The 21,873-nt window shown below is 44.6% G+C and overlaps 1 protein-coding gene and 2 long non-coding RNA genes across 8 annotated transcripts in view; 2 read left to right on the forward strand and 1 right to left on the reverse strand.

Annotated features, from left to right (window-relative positions):
- ICE1 (interactor of little elongation complex ELL subunit 1) overlaps positions 1-20,423 on the forward strand; it is a 38,175-nt gene extending 17,752 nt beyond the window's left edge. For 3 of the 6 annotated variants that reach the window (XR_014566644.1, XR_014566645.1, XR_014566647.1), the window contains 11 exons: positions 2,579-2,668; positions 3,274-3,315; positions 4,073-4,446; positions 6,349-10,803; positions 11,224-11,264; positions 13,042-13,210; positions 15,389-15,549; positions 16,204-16,394; positions 16,675-16,781; positions 18,408-18,506; positions 19,203-20,423. Coding sequence is in view for 2 of the 6 variants with exons in the window: in XM_083748356.1 (XP_083604482.1) it covers positions 2,579-2,668; positions 3,274-3,315; positions 4,073-4,446; positions 6,349-10,803; positions 13,042-13,210; positions 15,389-15,549; positions 16,204-16,394; positions 16,675-16,781; positions 18,408-18,506; positions 19,203-19,399 (5,885 nt within the window). In the remaining 4 variants the exon portion in view is untranslated. Of the gene's footprint in view, positions 1-2,578; positions 2,669-3,273; positions 3,316-4,072; positions 4,447-6,348; positions 10,804-11,223; positions 11,334-11,705; positions 11,982-13,041; positions 13,211-15,388; positions 15,550-16,203; positions 16,395-16,674; positions 16,782-18,407; positions 18,507-19,202 lie in introns of those variants that run through there. The other 3 variants (XM_083748356.1, XM_083748357.1, XR_014566646.1) reach the window with 2 other exon arrangements.
- LOC310848923 overlaps positions 1-21,873 on the reverse strand; it is a 125,023-nt gene that overhangs the window by 27,874 nt on the left and 75,276 nt on the right. The gene's annotated exons all lie outside the window — the stretch shown is intronic.
- On the forward strand, positions 105-891 carry LOC310848926. Its single transcript, XR_014566698.1, has 2 exons — positions 105-179; positions 555-891. It is a non-coding gene; the product is annotated as an uncharacterized lncRNA (long non-coding RNA).

Here is a 21,873-nt window from a genome sequence, read left to right on the forward strand (position 1 = left end):
GCAAAAATTTGACTAGTCTGCCCACCCAGGTTCAGTTGGGTGCATTCATGACTTGTTAAGGGCTGGGAAGAAAGACACATTTGCTTTCAAAGAAGCTTCTCTACCTGGTCGCCTGGAAGTGCTTTCTTTCCTGCTCCAGGTGACAAGACCTGAATCTATCCCTCTCCTTTTACATGCAAGTACCAACCAGGAGTGGGACACGGGTGGCGCTGTGGGTTCAACCACAGAGCCTAGGACTTGCTGATCAGAAGGTCAGTGGTTCGAATCCCCGTGACGGGGTGAGCTCCCGTTGCTCGGTCCCTGCTCCTGCCAACCTAGCAGTTCAAAAGTACGTCAAAGTGCAAGTAGATAAATAGGTACAGCTCCAGCGGGAAGGTAAACAGTGTTTCCATGTGCTGCTCTGGTTCGCCAGAAGCGGCTTAGTCATGCTGGCCACATGACCTGGAAGCTGTACGCTGGCTCCCTTGGCCAATAAAGCGAGATGAGCGCCGCAACCCCAGAGTCGGCCACGACTGGACCTAATGGTCAGGGGTCCCTTTACCTTTACCAACCAGGAACCCATTCCCACATCATAGGCAAAGCTATCGGTCTCCCTTGTTATTTTTGCAGTTGCCAGAAGGTGTAATCTTCTTATATTTATAATGCTGAAATATTGGTGTGTGTGTTTTTTTGTTTGATGTTATATTTGCTATTATGTTGCTGTGGAATTGCTATGGAATTGTTCTTGCAGTGGCTGATTTTGAGATGCATTCCTTTTGTTTGCAAGCCGCTTTGAGCATGAATCTTTTCAAGGAAAGGTGATATGCAAATAAAATGGTGATCATGCCACAAAGTGCTGAGAATACCAACAAAGGGATACAACCAGAGCTCCTTAATTTCATTCCTTTTTTTTTTTTTAAATCACCGCTTACTTAGCAAAGAGGCAAGAAGGAAATGATGCAATTTAAATAGATTCAGGTGGATTTCTTGCTATTGCTTATCATGTCAACAGGCTGAATCCTCTGAGGAGGCTCAGGCTCAAGGGAGTTGCCAAGAAGGGGAAAAGAACATGTTCGTTAGCTTCTATCGTAACAAATTGTGTCAAGTCAGAACTTCTGCTGAACAGTGGCGTAGCGTGGGTTGTCAGCACCCGGGGCAAGGCAAGTAATTTGCGCCCCCTAACCCCTAACCTGACACCGCTGCCAGCTTCTTCTTGCTGCTGCCTGGTCTGGTCTGGTGTGGTTCTCTCCTGCGCTCAGCTGGGCGGCCGCTGCACTGTCCCTCCCCCAGATAGTCCCTCGCACTCTCTCCGCACCGCACGCCTGGCACCCACCCCCTCCACAGTGGGCGGCGGCTCGGATCGGATTCGCACAGCCAGCACTGCAGTGAGAGAGAGTGAGTGAGCCAGGTAGGGGCAGAGAGCTGTGAGTGCGAGCGTGCGCCCCCCAGATGTTGCGCCCGGTGCGGCCGGCCACCCCTGCACCCCCCACGCTACGCCACTGCTGCTGAATATCCATCGATTTATCGAGAAATTGGGCTGACTCATTTGTGCTGCCTCGGGTTAAGTACTTAATTCGTTCCAGAGGTCCATTCTTAACCTGAAACTGTTCTTAACCTGAAGCACCACTTTAGCTAATGGGGCCTCCTGCTGCCGCCGTGCCGCCAGAGCACAATTTCTCTTCTCATCCTGAAGCAAAGTTCTAAACCCTGAGGTACTATTTCTGGGTTATCGGAGTCTGTAACCTGAAGCGTATGTAACCTGGAGCATATGTAGCCTGAGGTACCACTGTATTTTTGTATAGCCCTTCAATCATTTTCCAAGGGCAGTTTGCAAGAAAGTGCTGCATTCATATCACTGCTCATATGTTTCCTGAACATTGGACCAGAGTGGTGGGCCTCCGTCCCCTGCTCAACTCTCCAAGGAAATAGCTAACCAGCAGCAAAGAGAGAGCTGCTCTGTTGGGAGTTGTCACCTCCAGATGTCTTTAGGTAACAGATCCTGACATAACAAGCTTCCTTCAACTTTACTGAGAAGCCTTGGCAAGTCAATAGAGGAGGCCTAGAGGGGACGCGGGTGGCACTGTGGGTAAAACCTCAGCGCCTAGGAAATGCCAGTCGCATGGTCGGCGGTTCGAATCCCCGCAGCGGGGTGCGCTCCCGTCGTTCGGTCCCAGCGCCTGCCAACCTAACAGTTCGAAAGCACCCCCGGGTGCAAGTAAATAGGGACCGCTTACCAGCGGGAAGGTAAACAGCGTTCCGTGTGCTGCGCTGGCTCGCCAGATGCAGCTTGTCACGCTGGCCACGTGACCCGGAAGTGTCTGCGGACAGCGCTGGCTCCCGGCCTATAGAGTGAGATGAGCGCACAACCCTAGAGTCTGGCAAGACTGGCCCGTACGGGCAGGGGTACCTTTACCTTTAGTAGGCTAGAGGTTTGCCATCACTGGAACAGACATAACCTCAGCAGTTTGGGATTTGCTTCTTATTCCCTGTATTAGTGAAGAAATGTGTGTGCAGATACAGATATAGATATATATTCTATTAATCCATGTTTCTCTGCAAGTACCATAACAGTTTGGATGCCTCTTCGGTTATTTTACAGAGAAAATTAAGCTGCTATTGCAGGAGCTCTGGATGTGTATTGACAGCTCGACAGGAAAAAGTCAAATCAACAAAAATGACTACATCTTAGGTGAGACCCAAGTACTGTAGCTCTAGAGATAATTGGAAGTAGTCACTTTCCTTAGAATCATAGAATCATAGAATTGCAAGAGACCACAAGGGCCATCGAGTCCAACCCCCTGCCAAGCAGGAAACACCATCAGAGCACTCCTGCCATATGGTTGTCAAGCCTCTGCTTAAAGACCTCCAAAGAAGGAGACTCCACCACACTCCTTGGCAGCAAATTCCACTGTCAAACAGCTCTTACTGTCAGGAAGTTCTTCCTAATGTTTAGGTGGAATCTTCTTTCTTGTACTTTGGATCCATTGCTCCGTGTCCGCTTCTCTGGAGCAGCAGAAAACAACCTTTCTCCCTCCTCTATGTGACATCCTTTTATATATTTGAACATGGCTATCGTATCACCCCTTAACCTCCTCTTCTCCAGGCTAAACATGCCCAGCTCCCTCAGCCGTTCCTCCTAAGGCATCGTTTCCAGGCCTTTGACCATTCTGGTTGCCCTCCTCTGGACACGTTCCAGTTTGTCAGTGTCCTTCTTGAACTGTCCTTAGAGAGAGAAAAAGTATGTTGCAATTTTCAAGAAGAGTAAAGAAAAATTGCCTCTTTTCTCACCTGCAGCAACAGATTTTCATGGTCATTCAAGAGCACGTGGAAAAAAAAGTGAGTACTTTTAGAACGGCACTCTGCCGTTGAATCTCACAACAGACGGGTGCCAATAATTAACTTTTAGAATGACTTTGCACTAGGCTTTTAATATTTGCATAATTTAAATGCAAGAACAAAATATATGCTTTTGCAGGGCTTTTGTGGTTGTCTCTAGGCTGCTGGAAATCTTCCTTGGTGTGTCCTCATGCCTTCTTCCAAGACTGCGCTAGGAATGTCTTACACTTTTTAAGGAAAAATTTTGTGAGGGTCATGGGAAGGTTACAAAAACTGTACGGCACCCCAGAAACACAGCAGGGGGCCCCCGAGAGTGGTCAGTAAAATTAACACCTGGATTTTTAAAGTTAAAAAATAATAATTAAGGGGATACTTTCTGGAGGGCCTGTGGAGTTGCAAAAAACCTTTCAACAGCACAGTGGTGTACCTGTAGGGCACTCAGTAACATGTATAATAAACCATTTGTTTTAAAATTTTAAAATTTTAATGTTCCATTATTTTAATGTTGTATTTTATTTTTGTTTTTAAGTTGTAATCATTCATCTTGTTTTTATTCTTGCTTGTAAGCCACTCTGAGCCCGGCCTTGGCTGGGGAGGGCGGGGTATAAATAAAAAAATATTATTATTATTATTATTATTATTATTATTATTATTATTATTATTATTAAATTGGTTTGAAAACTTTTTTAAAAACCTTCAGAAAGTGGAGGAAATATGGAAACCTTGTTTACATTGTAGATGATCTTCTGCCCCATAGAAACGCCGCGGAATCCTCAACAATTCAGGAAACCTCGAGAAGAGAGGCCTTCTGGTTGTTCTTCACCTGAAACCTGTACGACGCACGTTTCTTTGGCACCGTTGCAGACAAAGCTGGGCGACAGACTTGCTGGGCATGGTAGCCCAGTAGAAAGCAAGGCCATGGAAACCACGGGGGCTTACAATGGTGGCGGCACTTTTTACGAAGACAGATCTCTAGAAGTCATTTCAGAGACAGATTTGGGAGAGGGCAACGTGGGTGTTTTTAGCACGGAACAGGACGAACTTGGTGAAAATCTGCGAGATATTTTGAAGTGGGTTAGGCCTCTTCCTCCTCTACTGTCTCCCATACAGTTTTCACCTGCTGCTACTCCAGTAAGTCAAAATATGGGTTAAAATCGTGTGCCCTAGTAATGTCATAATCTTGATTGAATGTTGACTTAATACAGTACAGCAAGTCTACTTGTGGATGGTGCCAGGTGGCCAGAAAGAGGCAGTGCTATCCATGGGTAGTACACTTGGCTCATTCTCATTCTCAGTTGAACAGGCTTTGCAGGTATTCATAGTGCTCCAAAAAGCAAAAAAATACTACACCCACCCTCCCGATAGCAGGATAAAATCAGTAAATGTGTAATATACCTGGGCAGTGATTTCTCTGTTATACCACTTTCAACTATCCTAAAAGAATCGTTACCATTGTATCCAGTTTAATGGAACATAATAATAATAATAATAATAATAATAATAATAATAATAATAATAATAATAATTTATGTATACCCCACCCATCTGGCTGAGTTTCCCCAGCCACTCTGGGCGGCTCCCAATCAAGTGTTTAAAACAATACAGCATTAAATATTAAATTCCTTAAACATATTGTCAAACAGTGGGATATAAATTAAGACAATAAATGTGGTGGCAGCTCCTGTTGTGATTCATGAGAGCAGCGGCTCTGTCATAGGGAGCTGTTGTTTTTTCTCCTTCCCCGACTTCCTTAAGTAAGAACTGTTAAAGTGTAAAATGATAGCTTTCTCGGTTAGGATGTCATCCTTGCTAATTCCATTGCTAGGTTAAAACAGTTTGGTTTTAGAATACAGTGGTACCTTGGTTTAAGAACAGCTTAGTTTATGAACAACTTGGAAACAGAACGCTGCAAACGTTCTGGTTTGTGAACTTTGCCTTGGAAGCAGAACATGTTCCACTTCCTGTTGAGTGTGTTCCATTTGTAAACTGAGTCCTCCGCTGCTATGAGAAAGCACACCTTGGTTTAAGAATGCTTTGGTGTAAGAACGGACTTCCGGAACAGATTAAGTTTGTAAACCAAGGTACCACTGTATATTGAACGCCTGGATTTTCAGCTTCTGGCTGCTGCTATTTTTGTGGTGGTCCTGTGTTTTAGTTTTATTGACTGTGCGTCACTTTGAGCATTGCTTTTTAAATAGTGAAATGACTCATGTTTTTATGGATTAAGATGAACCTTTGCAAGTGAGCTAAGCCCTGTAAAAAGGAACTCTCTCTCTTTGTTTCTGATAGATACTCTTTAGTTTATCTTGGTCTTAGTTCTCATTGAAGTCGTAAAACCTCTGTGCAAAAAATCTCAATAGAAAACTGTTTCTCAGAAAGAACTACTTCCTGTTTTCTAGCTCTCTATGGTTTGGTTTATAAGGAACGCGGGTAGCGCTGTGGGTTAAACCACAGAGCCTAGGACTTGCCGGTCAGAAGTTTGGTGATTCGAATCCCTGTGACGGGGTGAGCTCCCGTTGCTCGGTCCCTGCTCCTGCCAATCTAGCAGTTCAAAAGCACGTCAAAGTGCAAGTAGATAAATAGGTACCGCTCTGGTGGGAAGTTAAACGGTGTTTTCATGCGCTGCTCTGGTTTGTCAGAAGCGGCTTAGTCATGCTGGCCACATGACCTGGAAGCTGTACGCCGGCTTCCTCGGCCAATAAAGCGAGATGAGCGCCACAATCCCAGAGTCGGTCACGACTAGACCTAATGGTCAAGGGGCCCTTTACCTTTACCTTTATGGTTTTGTTTTTATGGTTTTGAAGAGAATGCTATCATGTAAATCTGCAGCTCTGATCTGAAGTGGAACAGCGCAGAAGTAGGTTTACTACACCTCAGTCATGTTTTTAGTGCATATCTGTTTAGATGTGTCTTTAGCAGTACCAGTTTTTTAAAAGGGAAAAAGGTAATGAACATTGTAACTTGAATGGCTGTTCATAAAACATTTGAACTGTTATGAGTACTATATTAATTCTTCTCATTTATTTCTTTAAGGATACGTTATTTGGAAACTTAACAGATTCCAGCGATGAAGATGAAATGAACCAGGATGTGCAAATGCTTGAAAATATTTTGGAAAAAAGTGAATCAAAAGCTGAAATTTCTTACGAGAATCTTTCAGCAGAATCTCGGAGCAAATGTGTCTCTTTTAGCGCAAACAATACAAATGGCAATTCTCAGGAGTCACCTGAAAGACTTAGCAAATTGACGGAAGAAGAGTCAGCACTGTGTCACGACCCTGTGACAGAAACATCAGTATATCCTAATGAGGGAGGTGCCATATCAAAGAGTGAGAAGTGTCTGCAGGAGAATTCTGACTTTTTGGAGGCACACACAGCCACTGAACCAGCAGCACACGGTACAGAAAACATCAACAAAAACATAGATAATAAGATGAAAGACAAACTCATGATGCCTGCTTTATTGTCTCCATCAGCTAACTTACAAGATCAAGAAAAAACAGCTGAGTCAGTGCCCATGAAAAAAGAAGTTGGAAGCAGCATTGACCATGTGCACAAAGAGCCTAGTAGCTTCTTGAAAGATGAGAAGGAAGAGCTCATTGAGACAGTGGAAGGTGATTGGCTTCAAACACCCAAAGGTGGCTCTCAGCAGCAAACCAAAGGGTCAATTTTAGCTACTGAAAATGAGCTCGTAGCTCCTGAAATTTTTAAGGATGTTTCTGGTGATGTGCGAGGAGGAATGGGGCCTGGCCCCATTGACATCCAATCTAAATTTAATTTTGAGAAAGCAAAATGCATTGGTGAAGAGCACACTGAACCTGTAACAACAGACAAACAAAATGCAACTGAAGGGCTCTGCTCAGGCAGCAGTGATGAAGCATTAATGGAAGAGAAAATGAATTTCGTTAACCATAATTTCCTCTCTGAAATGGAATGTTCTAGGGTGCTGCTCCAGCAACAAGATGCTGAGATAACATTTACACAGGACTTTGAAAAAGATTCTCACGTCTCCGATGCAGCCATCAAATCACAATGCGTAGAAGAAAATCACAGTAGTGAAGAGGAATGTGACAAGCAATATGAATTAAATGGGGAGAATAAACTAGGGAATGCTGATACCTTGCGGCCCCACTCCCATATTACAGTGGCAAGTGGTGGATGCAATAATTCATTGTATCCTATAGGTGAAAGCAGCACTCTCCCTTCTGTGCGTACTAAACATGGAGAAGATGACCAGCAGAAAGTTGAAAATGAAAACGTTGTAGGCAAAACGAAACCCAAATCAATGGATGTAAAAAAAGAATGTGTAGAACTAGAACAATACATTGACCAAAAAGATTCTGTTAAATCGCTACAAGAGGAGCCAGATTATCAAAGCAGTCCTATGTTAGCAGCACAAGCATTTATTATTGAAGGGTGTCCTGAGGGGTCTCTTGAAAGTAAACACACACTCTTTGAATCAGAGAATGTCACTCAAAGTGCTTCAGAATCAGGGTATGTTGAAAATGCAGACGTTAAACCTGAGTGTAAGTCCAAAACGCATAGCGTTTCAATTAACTTTCAGCACACTGAGGCTGTTGCGGAAGATTTATGCTTGACATCAGAACGGCTTGAGAAGGAAGATAGTGAACGGCTGAAAATAACAGAAACTGGGACTGCACAGTTTATCATAGAAGAAGGAAGTGAAGAAACATCTGCTCTTGGAACTCTGTGTGACAGAAATATGGAGCCCAGTTTGATTTTTAAAGATTTGCAACATGGAATAAATGATGCACCACCTCAAGAAAAGGCAACCTATAATGCTAAAAGCAATTCATCTGATAAAATGAAGCATGCTGCGGAAGGGACAGAAACAAATTACAAGTGCTCTGTAACAAACGGGGTGGAATTAGAACAGAACACAAATGAAGGTCTTGCTCAGTCTGTTCAAGATGAATTAGAATCAGAGAGTGCAGTTATTGAAACTTCCTCTGTCACTACAACAGTTGGTTCTAAGTCCACTGCAGAGCCCTCCGGTGTTACTCTGTCCAACGTTGAAATCAATTATGAGCTCTTCAGCAGAAATGGCCAAAGCTCTGTCCCAGGGTACATTACCCCTTCCTCTCCAAGCAGAGAAGAAGATGCTGATCATAGGGATCACGATTCTGGGGAAGACTTGACAAGTAAAGAGGCGAATGTTCTCGATTCTGACATAGACAAAAATAAGTCCCTGGATTGTTGCAGTTTCCATGAAATGGAAATCAAAGAAGCCAGAGAGCTGCCAACTCTCAGGGAATCCCAGATAATGTGTTGTGGGGAGCTCACTAAAGCACAAACTCCCGAGGCATCGAGCCTAAACAGTGTTAATATTGTAGACATTTTTGTAGTGAACGAATCTGTTCCAAGTGATGAGAAGCTTCTTGTTCCTCTTGATAAGACGTCAGGGATTCCTTCAAGAAAGTGTGAGCTAGAACATAATCTGAGTGAAGCAACAGCTAAAGAAACTGAGGCAATATCGAGCAGAGGCACAAGATCTGAAGGGGTGAATGAACTGACAGTGTCTGAAAGTACTATCCTGCTTATGAAATCATCTCCCTTGGATTCACCAGAGGGAGAGGTTTTCCCATCAAGGAAGGTGAATTGCACAAAACCACAACCAATGTTTGCAGCGTCCAGAGCAGATGTGGGTGGTGAGCAGGAGCTGTCCCATGTAACAGAAGAGGCATCGCCGAAATATACTCCGGCTGCAGCACATGACACCGGCTCCCATGTTGCTGAAGTAACGGAAGGGATATGGGAGCATTCATATGCAACAAGACGGACGTGTAGCGATGAAAATACCTCCTTAAAATCTGAATCTCTTACAGCAACAGAGAAGTCAGAAGAGAGGCAAGCAGGACAAAACATTTCAGCAGTCGTTTCATTGATGAGACAAGGGCTAACACATGACCGAAAATCTCTCTCCAGGAAGTCTCCTGCAAGTGATCCAGAATTTAATAGTGATATAGTTGCACCACACTCGGAATACAGCGGCACTAGTGTAGAAACCCCAGAAATCCAGTTAGATTTCTTTAAGGGGAAATCCAGCCTGATGCAGAACCAGTTAACACCCGTCGGTCTTGATGAGGACGCCAGTTCCTCCCACAACCAGGGAACCCATATAAAGAACGAGGGGGAAACTCTTGCTGCTCAAACCAGCCGGCATTCCGTACCACCTGCCTCTGAACCTTCCAGCTCTAAACCACAAAAAATAGTGTCTGAGAAAGTGGCATCTCCCGCTGCTCTTGCATCTCACGGAAATAACGGAGCAGGACAAGCGCTTGAACCATCAGACTCTAGAAATGTTTCAGCAGAGGCAGGCCTTAGGCCTCTCCAGAGAATACCTAGCTGCAAGGGGAAGAGGAAAAGTCGGCAAGCACTGCTCACTGAGACCATTTTTGCCAACGCAGATACTTCCACGCCTACAGTGTATTCTCCTCCAAAAACCCTGACAAAAATTAGGGAAGAGATGGGCCCTCCATTACCTCCCTTGCTCCCACCTCTGATACCTACTCCGCCAAGAACGGTTAGGCCCCTCTCCCCGGTGATGTCATCATCTAGCCAGTCTTCTTTGCCTTCCCCACTTGATGGAATGAATTCTCCTTTATGGGAAGCTGCAGTTCCTCCTCTAAGGTCGCCGCTGTTGGATATCCCCAAATGCAAGTCTCCCGCTACATTTACCACCCCTTCACCCTCGGGCACGCCGATGCGTCAGAGGGCTCTGTCTTCGCCTCTTCAGTTTTGCGCCACCACTCCCAAGCACGCCCTCCCCGTGCCTGGCAGACTTCCTCCATCGGCAGTTGGCGGCACTGCTCCCCCCGTACCCCAGGAAAACTCGGTGAAGATATTGGACAGCATGTATCCAGAGCTATCCGCCCGAGCCAGAACTCTCAGCATCCTAAAAGGTAACATTCAGCTGAGTAGGTCGTCTTCTCTAGATGGCAAGAACGCCCCACAGCCGGTCCATCAGATCAGTGGCTTTAAAGCAATTGCTTCTGTGTCCACTGCTTTTGTTAAAACGGGGAGCAGTTTCAAGCCTGACCCAGAGCAACTGTCTTCCAATGTGTGTTATACTGGGAAAAGGGCTTTAGTACCTGTGACTGTGCCAAAGAATGCCAAAAGGCTAAGACTAGATAGCAAGTCGCCAAAATCAAACTTCTGCAAGGAGGAGCCTTCAGGTAGAGTCCCAGATGCTGGCGTACGGTGCCCTGCTGAGGAAACCATCCATCTGAGTAGCGAGGGTGGTACTCACTTAACCGGTGAAGCCGATTCACAATTGCTTGTGGCTGCGAAGAAAAGCGATGACTCCGATAGCAACATTGTGATGGTAGCATTGGAGAAAGTTTCCAAAGCCTGTTTTGACCTGTTACCTGTTATCCGTAGCCACGTTTTGGTGGGCAATACCTCGAAGCTCCCAGCCATGAGAGATGAAGAGAAAGAAGCCGTTTATGAACTTGGCGTTGCTAAGAAGGTCAGTTACACTTGTTGTTGTTGTTGTTGTTGTTGTTGTTTAAAAAATACCAGTAAACTGGTTTAGCTCATACAACCAAACAATGAGCGTGGAACCTTCTGGAATAGTAGTTAAGATGGTAGAATCCGTAGAGGTGACCATTTGAACCCACCTCTCTGCCAGGCTAGCATGTTGCCTCTTGCAGTTCATATGTGGACATATAATTATGTTTGCTGTTGCTGATTAGGGATGTTGACTCATATCTTGGTTTTTGAAGCTGGATTTGCATGGCTTAACACACACCCGCACACACAGACATACACTTTTGAGCAAACGGTGGTTTTTCAGTCCCTTACAGTTAATATCCATGGGGATTTTGATGTTGTGTTTACCCCAGTGTTTCTCAAACTTTTTGCACTCTCTCATTTCTTGCAAACTTAGCTGCTGTCACCGCCACCCATCCCGGCTCGTCTCTTCCACAGGTGAGCAAGTGCACAAGGACTTTGCTCACAGTTGTCTCTATTTAGCCTGTTGTATATGAGAATCTGCAGGTGGCGCTGTGGGTTAAAGCCTCAGCACCTAGGACTTGCCGATCGAAAGGTCGGTGGTTTGAATCCCTGCGGCGGGGTGCGCTCCCGCTGCTCGGTCCCAGCGCCTGCCAACCTAGCAGTTCGAAAGCACCTCCGGGTGCAAGTAGATAAATAGGGACCGCTTACCAGCGGGAAGGTAAACAGCGTTTCCGTGTGCAGCTCTGGCTCGCCAGAGCAGCGATGTCACGCTGGCCACGTGACCCGGAAGTGTCTCCGGACAGCGCTGGCCCCTGGCCTCTTGAGTGAGATGGGCGCACAACCCCAGAGTCTGTCAAGACTGGCCCGTACGGGCAGGGGTACCTTTACCTTTACCTTTTATGTGAGAATCTGCAGGCTGAAGTACTAATCTTGGCATTAGCATTCAGAGCAGAGGAACTGTTACGCTCTCTTGAACACCAAAGCAACATCTTCTGCTGGGGTGATGGGGGTGCAGTCATCCCCAGAAATCAAATGTGCAGAGGGTCCTCGCTAGGGACAGTATGGGCTTTGGCTGGTAATAAAGAATGTGCTGTGTGTTTTAAGACCCCTGTATTTTCGCCCCACTCCATGTGACCCACAGACCCCCCCCCCAAGTGAGAGTCCTGTCCTTTAGTTGTGTGTTTCACAGGTTTGAACCAGAGCAGTGGACGGAAACCTAGCAGTTCCTGCCAACCTAGCAGTTTGAAAGCACGTCAAAGTGCAAGTAGATAAATAGGTACCGCTCCGACGGGAAGGTAAACGGCTCCCAACTTAGGCCCTAGCATATCTTCAACCTTATATTGGTATGAATTAAGGCCTTCCAAAATGCCCTGCATGGATTCCAGGTCTTTCAAACTTTTTAAGGTGACAGAGCGACAATTGTGCACAAATGTGAAGTTATCTCAGAATCTGGCAGAGAACCTTTTTCACTGGAGGTGATAGGGATTGGATCTGCATGCATTGCTTGTGCTCTGCTTATGGCACCTCCCCATAAATTCCTTTACACACATCACTGGCAGAGGTTGTATCAGAATTTGGCCTGCATGTGGAATGGCCAATTGGTCTTCTTTCATATAACGTTTCAGATGGCTCATTAAAAGAACATTCACTATGCTGTTACTTCTTGTACCTGCCATGCATTTAGTCCTTCACTCCTACTATTGTGGTGTTTAGTTGCTGGTTTTCTGTATTTTTAACCTTTGCAGCTTACCACTTTCAGCTGCAAACTGCCACGAGTGCACTTTTCCAGTGGTTTTAAAACATGTTTGTCCTTGTCCTTGCTTGGACAGATCTGTTCTTCTCTATTTTATCGCCTGTATCTGATAAAGAATTAGCTCTGAAGATCATCAGCATTTCTGTTCAAGGACATAAGTACCGTATTTTTTGCTCTATAAGACTCACTTTTTCCCTCCTAAAAAGTAAGGGGAAATGTGTGTGCGTCTTATGGAGCGAATGCAGGCTGCGCAGCTATCCCAGAAGCCAGAACAGCAAGAGGGATTGCTGCTTTCACTGCGCAGCGATCCCTCTTGCTGTTCTGGCTTCTGAGATTCAGAATATTTTCTTTCTTGTTTTCCTCCTCCAAAAAATAGGTGTGTCTTGTGGTCTGGTGCGTCTTATAGAGCGAAAAATACGGTATATTATTTTCTGATAATAAGGTATATTATGCATGTTGAAATATCCTCAATGGAAAATACCATTTTGCATGTTACAGCACTTAGCCGAGACGGCGTTGCAGACCATTCTGAAGAAACTGAAGAAACAGAAGACGACCTTGGGCCACAATCACATTCAGGCCCTCTGCAGGGTGTATGTTGGAATATGCCGGCAGCTAGGAGACCTTGAAAAAGCACGCCTGTTTTGCTACAGTCTTCTTAAGGAAGGTATGATCTGTCTTTGTCTTTTTTATGGTGGAAAGCATCTTACGCATTGTGTTCCAGCTGAATGCAGATATGTTAATCGCTTTTGGATGTTTCATGGGAAGCGGTTCATAAACGAAATAAATCAATGTATACTCACTGTTTTGGCAAAGGTCTGTTTACCAGGGTTGTTGGCTGATTAAACAACCCACAGGCCTGGTTCATACATTTCCATCAGAGTAATGCTGCAGAAGAAGTGGTGCAATCCTCTCTCCTCTGTGATACAGCCTCCCCTGCAAACCACACCCTCCACACAAATGGCGAACTGGGCAGCGGGTCTGGTCTGTGTGATTTCCTGCCCTCCATTAATAAACAAAAGGGGGAATAATTGTGTGGACAATGGGCCATTGCAGGATAAAGAACTAATGCAGAGGACCTTATTCACACCTGGGGCTTCCTCCCTAATGGAAGGGCTTGATCTCCTCTACTGCATTGAGGTTAGGTTGGATTTGTTATATATATATATATATATATATATATATATATATATATATAGTGGTGCCCCGCAAGACGAATGCCTCGCAAGACGAAAAACTCGCTAGACAAAAGAGTTTTCTGTTTTTGAGGTGCTTCGCAAGATGAATTTCCCTATGGGCTTGCTTTGCAAGACGAAACGTCTTGCGAGTTCTTGCAAGTTTTTTTCCTGTTTTTTTCCTTTTTCTAAGCCGCTAATAGCCGTGCTTCGCAAGACGAAAAAACCGCAAGACGAAGAGACTCGCGGAACGAATTAATTTCGTCTTGCGAGGTACCACTGTGTGTGTGTGTGTGTGTGTGTGTACACACACACACACACACACACACACACACTGCTTCTCATTACAAAAAGTCCCGAAGTGATTCACAAGCCAGAACAAAAATACACAAGCATATTAAAAACCTGAATCGGAATATATACATCCAGGCATCAGGCTACCCAAATGGAGGGGAAACAAAATGATTTGTGTCTTTACGTATTTGTGTTTTTGTTTTTTTTTTAAATAAAAGTTTGTAAACTGTCCTGGAGGTAGAGGTCCAACCACTGGACCCACTGGATCCTAGGTCAGCACAGCCATGGTGATCTCAATGGGCTCTATCAGGGTCTCTTCACTATGCCAACCTGGGAGCGTTCCCCCTCCCCCTTCCTGGCTGCCTATTCTACCCTAGCAACACCAGCTGCCTATGCAGGCAATAAAGTTTTTGGATGTTTGCTTTTAATTTCCTTTTGCTTTTAACTTGTTTTTAACATCCTATGATGCTGTAGTTTGGTTTTATGTTTTTATATCGTAAACTGCAGTGATATACAGTGGTACCTCGGGTTACATACGCTTCAGGTTACATACGCTTCAGGTTACAGACTCCGCTAACCCAGAAATAGTACCTCGGGTCAATACCTTTGCTTCAGGATGAGAACAAGAAATCGTGCTCCGGCGGCGCGGCAGCAGCAGGAGGCCCCATTAGCTAAAGTGGTGCTTCAGGTTAAGAACAGTTTCAGGTTAAGAACGGACCTCCAGAACAAATTAAGTACTTAACCCGAGGTACCACTGTATGTATATATATATTTATCATACAGCAGTACAGTCATACCTCAGAATAAAAAGCGCATTACTTCCGGGTTTCGCTGCTCACGGCTGCGGACACGCGGGTGCATCTTACGTTCTGTTCAGGGTGCGAACGGGGCTCTGGAACGTATCCCGTTCGCATCCCGAGGTACCGCTGTATCTAACATCTGTTTTTATAAATAGAATAGAATAAGAAACAAGTCCCACCACTGCCACCCAGGGGTTAGGATTGCAGCCTAAATCCTTGGTGCTACCTTTAGGGTATGGCTGCTTGAGGAGAGCCTAAGCTCCTTAAATCAAAATAGATAATTTTGCGAGTATGTGCAGGAGACACATTTAGCTGGTATGGAGGCGTGATTAATATACTGAGCATGCTCAGTGGTCTCCACGAGAGAGAGATAGTATTGAGAGAGAGAGAGTATTGAGCATAAACTGGAAAAGGGACATGAAAAGGGGGAAAGGTAAGTGCTTTAGCTCCTCACTGCTTATATAGTGAACCCCCTGCAACATTTTGTTTCAAGTCCAACTTGTAATATATATATACATATTGATTATTGTCTAGCCTAAAGGGTTTTCCTTTCTTATTTTAATTTCTCCCTGCCAGATTTCCCCAAATCGGCCATACTAACTTTGTTTATTGCGAACATGTGGGATGAGATCTTTTCCTCGGAAGGTGTGATCAGCAAAGCTATCCAGTTGGTTGCCAGGCAGCGTGCAAGAGGGGAGGTGCTGAAGTGTCTGAGAACTTACCTGAATTGGGAAGAGGTATGAGCATTTGACAGGATCCCTTTTTTGCATTTGGCCAGAAGAGAGTTGGTTGTTGATTATACAAGAGCAGTACCTCACTTTTCACAGAGGCATAAGAAAGGGCCAGTGTGCATATTTCTTGTGTTATCTGTTAATCAAATGCTGCTTTCTGAAGAGCTGGGCATCACTTTGAAAAAAGTGGGTTTGATTTTGGGATGGGGGGGGGGGCAGTTTCACATGCCGCTGAACCAAATATGAGCCAAATAAAACCACTGGGGGGAAAAACCACTACTTATAATATTGCCATTTTCACTGTGAGGTGGGTAAAAAAATACTTTTATAGGCATGTGGGGTAGTAGGAAGGGGGAAATATAAAAGACAACATGTTCTCCACTTAGAGCCTGCGGATGAGAGGAAATCAGAGCCGTGGAACTCCTTGGCACAAGGAGAATGCAGAGGCAAAGAATTTAGCAATTTCCAAAGGCAAAGATGGATTTGATAGCAGTTGGAATGTGATGTCAGTGATAGCCAGCTGATTATACCCAATTCTGCTCCATTTTGGGACTGGTTGTTCGTCTGCACTACCATTTTGGAACCAGTGGTCTCACTAATCTATAATGTCTTGTGGGTAGAATGTTTGAGAACAAAATCAGCATTCATTCATTTTTCCAGAATGCACCAGCAGATGTTGGCATGATGGTCTCTAGCCTGCTTTTGGCGATACAGTTGTGTCCACAGATGGAATTTCAGCTCAGTGAGCAATTTGGAGAAGACCTGAAAGAGAGCACATGGGAATATGTGTTTGCTGTTGATCTGTTGTGCTCACATCAAAAGTGGTGCTGGACCCACGATCATATCATAAGGTATTACGGGTCTTTGTTGTTTATTGTACTTAATAATTAAAATAAAGGTGTGCAGCCTGGCTCATCCATTCACCATAGGCTGTTTCCTCCAATACGCTTGCTAAGCCAACCTTGTTGTTCTGCTGTTACTGCAACTTAATATGTTTTCTCAAATCGAAAGCATTTGGAGGTTTTTCATTCCAAAGGAGTGTGGTGTAGGTCTGGCAGGTCGAGCTAGTTTCAAAAGGCAAAAAGGGAGGCAGTCAGCACATATGTACTCATTGTCCGCTTCGTTCCACAGCAAAGAACTCTGGCCTATCATGGATAAGTGGATAAAGAACAGAAAGGGCAACGGCAACGTCTCTTCCCCTTCTGATATAATTGTAGCAACAGTGCTCAGACTGATTGGTGAGTATGCACTCCTGCAGCGCTTTCTCTGTGGCTACCAGGCTTGTTGGAATACTCTTTCCATTTGTCTGCTCGGGACATTGCTATCCCCCACTTAGTCCACATCTGTGTGCATGAGTAAAAGGAGCCGGTAACTTGCGGTGGTGATGGCTTTTACGTTCTGGCTGCAGTCTCTTGAGAACTAATAGGAGAGGGTTGTTGGCATCTCTCCCCACATCCCACCCAAAAAAGAAGACTACTGTATACCGTATTTTTCCGTGTATAACACGCCTCCAATTTGGGGGGACTCAAAATTAAGAAAATGGGGGGGGGATTGCCCAGAGTTGATGAGCTTTTCAGGGGCCAAAATTCACTCACCCGCCAGAACAACAGTGGCTATCGCACATGTCGCCGAGACAACCTATTCCGCTCAGCAACAGCAGCCGCCCCAATCACACACACAGCCTATCAGCAGCAGCCCTTGCCGCAGTCACCAATCACCGCTGACGAGATCATTCTCACAGCAGCAACCAATCCCCTATCCCAACAATGCGCTAACTGTGTATAAGACGAGCCCCAATTCTGGACATTGCTTTAGCAAAAAAAAACCTCGTCGTATACATGAAAAAGTACAGTACCTTTAACCCGTACACTACAATTAATCCAGAATGCGGCAACTAGATTGGTGACTGCGAGTAGCCACTGAGACCACATAACACCGGTCCTGAAAGACCTACATTGGCTCCCAGTATGTTTCCAAGCACAATTCAAAGTGTTGGTGCTGACCTTTAAAGCCCTAAACAGCCTCGGTCCTGTATACCTGAAGAAGGGTCTCCACCCCCATCGCTCAGTCCGGACACTGAGGTCCAGCGCCGAGGGCCTTCTGGCAGTTCCCTCCCTGTGAGAAGTGAGGTTACAGGGAACCAGGCAGAGGGCGTTCTCAGTAGTGGCGCCCACCCTGTGGAATGCCCTCCCATCAGATGCCAAGGAAATAAACAACTACCTGACTTCTATAAGACATCTGAAGGCAGCCCTGTTTAGGGAAGTTTTTAATGTTTGATGTTTTATCGTGTTTTTAATATTCTGTTGGGAGCTGCCCAGAGTGACTGGGAAAACCCAGTCAGATGGGCAGGGTATAAATAATAAATAATTATTATTATTATTATTATTATTATTATTATTATTATTATCTCTGCAGCATCCTGTATCCATTTTATCTCTGGCTGAATGGCAACATGCCTCTTGGAGTCAGAGGGCAGAAGGACTGATTAATAAACATGGATTTGGCTGTCTTTGTTCTTCCTTCTTCGTCTCTCTTCTGCCTTCTTAGCTGTGCCCTGCACGACTCTCTCACGCTTGCTGCCACATCAGAACCAAATAATATGTCCAGGATCTGACTCTTACCCATTCCCTCATATTATGCAAGTTCCTTGCTTATAAAGTGCCAGGAGATCTTCGCTTCCTTCAGCAGGACAAAGACGATCACTTTAAGCTCCTCCATGCAGCAGCTAGATGTCCGATGGGGGGGCAGAAGAGATTTTCTTCATCCTCATTCTTTTTCGTATGGAGTTATATCAGTGCCCCCCAGCCCCCCACACTCTGAAGTACTTTACATAACAATCACCCCTTTCTGTTGATTCTTCACAGGTCGTCTAGGCCAAATAGGACTGAGAGAAGGATTTTTTTCTGCGGTCGAAAACATCAGTTCCGTTATTGGGGTCTTTCTCCAGCATGCCAAAGAGAAAGGTAACAACCATTCTGCCCTGTACTGTAATGCGGTGAAGCATCTGACAGCTATTGCCCTGTGCTAAGGAGACGCCCAGGAACATTTGTGCGCATTCTGCTTATTTAGACCATTTCTATACTGCTTCCTAGGGACGCAGGTGGCGCTGTGGGTTAAACCACAGAGCCTAGGACTTGCCAATCAGAAGGTCAGCGGTTCGAATCCCCGCGATGCTCAGTCCCTGCTCCTGCCAACCTAGCAGTTCGAAAGCACCTCAAAGTGCAAGTAGATAAATAGGTACCGCTCCGGCAGGAAGGTAAACGGCGTTTCCGTGTGCTGCTCTGGTTCGCCAGAAGTGGCTTAGTCATGCTGGGCAAATGACCCAGAAGCTGTACGCCGGATCTCTCGGCCAGTAAAGCAAGATGAGTGCCGCAACCCCAGAGTCGGTCACAACTGGACCTAATGGTCAGGGGTCCCTTTACCTTTACCTTTATACTGCTTCCTATATAAAAATAATAATCTCTCTAGAGGCACTGAAGCCCAGCTTCTGTGTGAGGGGAAATTGAAAAGCGAGTTTGACCTGGGGAACGCAAATGCTTAAGAGACCAGGATGCCAGAAGAAAGTGCCATATTCCGCTGAGTTGACTGTGTTCCTTTCGCAAGCCTGAATGGCTTTTGGTCAAGGGCATTATTAATGGTTCTTTTTCCCATCTTTGCAGATGTGGCCTGGGGGGTCCAGTTGGCAGCAGCATATGCACTTTGCGAGTTGGGTCCTAGCAATCCACCTAAAGTCTTGGAGGCCATGCAAGCTTGGGAAGCAGGCAATGCGAAGAGCCTTCCTCCTGCTGTCACGAGCGGCATAGCAGAAGTCCGCAGTCTACTGAAGTGTGCTGGGAGAACCGAAGGCTGCTCATAAAGTTCCTGGAGGACGGCTTTTTTTTACCACACAGGAAAATGTGGCAATGCCATCTGAAATAACCTCCTTCAGATGGGAAGAGTCATGAACCTACCTCCTTGGAGGCTGGCAGAAAACATAAACTCTTGTTGAGATGTCGTGAGGACATCTTTGTTCAATGTAGCCTGAAGTACTTTGTGTGGCAGTAGAAACAATAAGCTATTGAGCATTGCCTTAAATGCCACAGGAAGACAATAGATTGTCTTACTAGCTCTTTAAATCGGGGCAGGGAGGGGGGGAATGTTCATCTATGCAAATAGAAGTGTTCTCTTGCAAACGGCCTTGCAGGAAGTGAATTCCCGAGACTACAAAGTCTCTTTTTAGTTACGCCAAATGTTCTCCAAACAACTTTCACTGGAAATGTGGATGAAACAAACTTTTAAAAAAACCTTTGTTTTGCTTCTTTGTTCACTAGTCTCTGCAAAGCTTAAGGCACTTCTCATGATGTGAAGCCTGCATCTGTAAGCAGGTTTTGTAGATTTGAGGTATTGTTTCTAAATCAAGTGCGTCTTTTTGACCAGAGATGACAGTGGAGGAAAACAAATAAATTCACATAATGAGAAGTGATAACTCTCTGGCCACTTTCAAAACTGATTTGTCTACTCCCTAAATTTGTCAATTTGCCTCAAAAGGAAAAGAAGATTTTTGATCAAATCATGTCCTTTATTCATGCTAGTAGGCCTTTCAATTTTAATGAATTTAACTGAAGCATGGTTTGAGTTCTGTACACAATATCTACAGTATATAGAAAAATGAGATGCTTTCTCTGTGAGAATGTGTATATATGGTATATTCATATAATGTGTTTCACATTTCATGTTGTTCCACTTTGGGAATTTTACTACATATATATAGAAACTGGAGTTTAAAATAATAATTAAAAACCTTGAAATTGTATAAACATCTAATGTAGGTTCACTTGTTTTCAGATTATTTTTTACATGTCTGTATAATTTTTTCTAATAAATATTATTTGTGCATTTAACAGATGAATATTTGCAGAAGTGTCAAAATGTAATTGAAGTGACTATTTAGATTGTTTGTTTTGCAGGGATCAAACTTCATTTGCTACTCCCATGCATGCTGAAAATATGTATTGTTTTTAAGTTTTGCCTCAATGTTGGTTGATTGTGATAAGGATATCAATAATTTATTTTTAAAAAGACTCATTCTTTGCTTTTCTAACTACTCAGAGCATCTGAAACTCACCCAGTTGTAAAACAGCTAAAATGTTTAAAGCAAGCCATCACCTGGAGTACTGTGTCCAGTTCTGGGCACCACAGTTCAAGAAGGACACTGACAAACTGGAACGTGTCCAGAGGAGGGCAACCAAAATGGTCAAAGGCCTGGAAACGATGCCTTATGAGGAACGGCTAAGGGAGCTGGGCATGTTTAGCCTGGAGAAGAGGAGGTTAAGGGGTGATATGATAGCCATGTTCAAATATATAAAAGGATGTCACATAGAGGAGGGAGAAAGGTTGTTTTCTGCTGCTCCAGAGAAGCGGACACGGAGCAATGGATCCAAACTACAAGAAAGAAGATTCCACCTAAACATTAGGAAGAACTTCCTGACAGTAAGAGCTGTTCAACAGTGGAATTTGCTGCCAAGGAGTGTGGTGGAGTCTCCTTCTTTGGAGGTCTTTAAGCAGAGGCTTGACAACCATATGTCAGGAGTGCTCTGATGGTGTTTCCTGCTTGGCAGGGGGTTGGACTCGATGGCCCTTGTGGTCTCTTCCAACTCTATGATTCTATGATTCTAAACCTTAAAGCAGGTTTCTAACATGGAAAGACCCGTTTGCTTTGTAGAGCCAAAACAAACACCAGGTTCTGCAGTATCTACCCCTTGCCAATAGAGGGCGCTTTGGTAAAACAATCGTTTCCATGAGTGGTGAAATTCACTTGACTGGCTATTGAGTGCTTATGCAGAAAGCGTAATTTGGGATTAACATACTACTTTGTTTTTACAGCAACATCAAAGTGCATTTAGAATTTCATAAACACACACGATAATCAAGAAATACACTGCCCAAGACCTCAAGGGATGAATTGCATGGACTTATTCTGTGTGAAGGGTTGGTAGAAGATGGGGATTTTGTTTCAGTCAATATCATAACATATGCCGTAAGCCTTAAAATATAATTTGGTCCCTATAGTACCATTTCCAAAGTAACAGCAATAAAATAAAACAGCAATGTGTGTGCCCATCAATTAAAAGCCTTTTGAAACAAGTGGTTTTTAGAAAGCCCCCTTGAATACTACAATGGAAGGGGCAAAGTGACCATCTCTTGGCCACCCACTGCTGAGGAGGTCCTCCCCCTGATGTCTGCCAGTTTCTCTGATTTTAAAGCATGAGTAAAGGTAAACAAAAGGTAAAGGATCCCTGGACAGTTAAGTCCAGTCAAAGGCGACTCTGGGGTTGTGGCACTCATCTCGCT

The sequence above is a fragment of the Podarcis gaigeae genome (genome assembly GCF_964106915.1).
Source record: "Podarcis gaigeae genome assembly, chromosome: 7".
NCBI lineage: Eukaryota > Metazoa > Chordata > Lepidosauria > Squamata > Lacertidae > Podarcis > Podarcis gaigeae.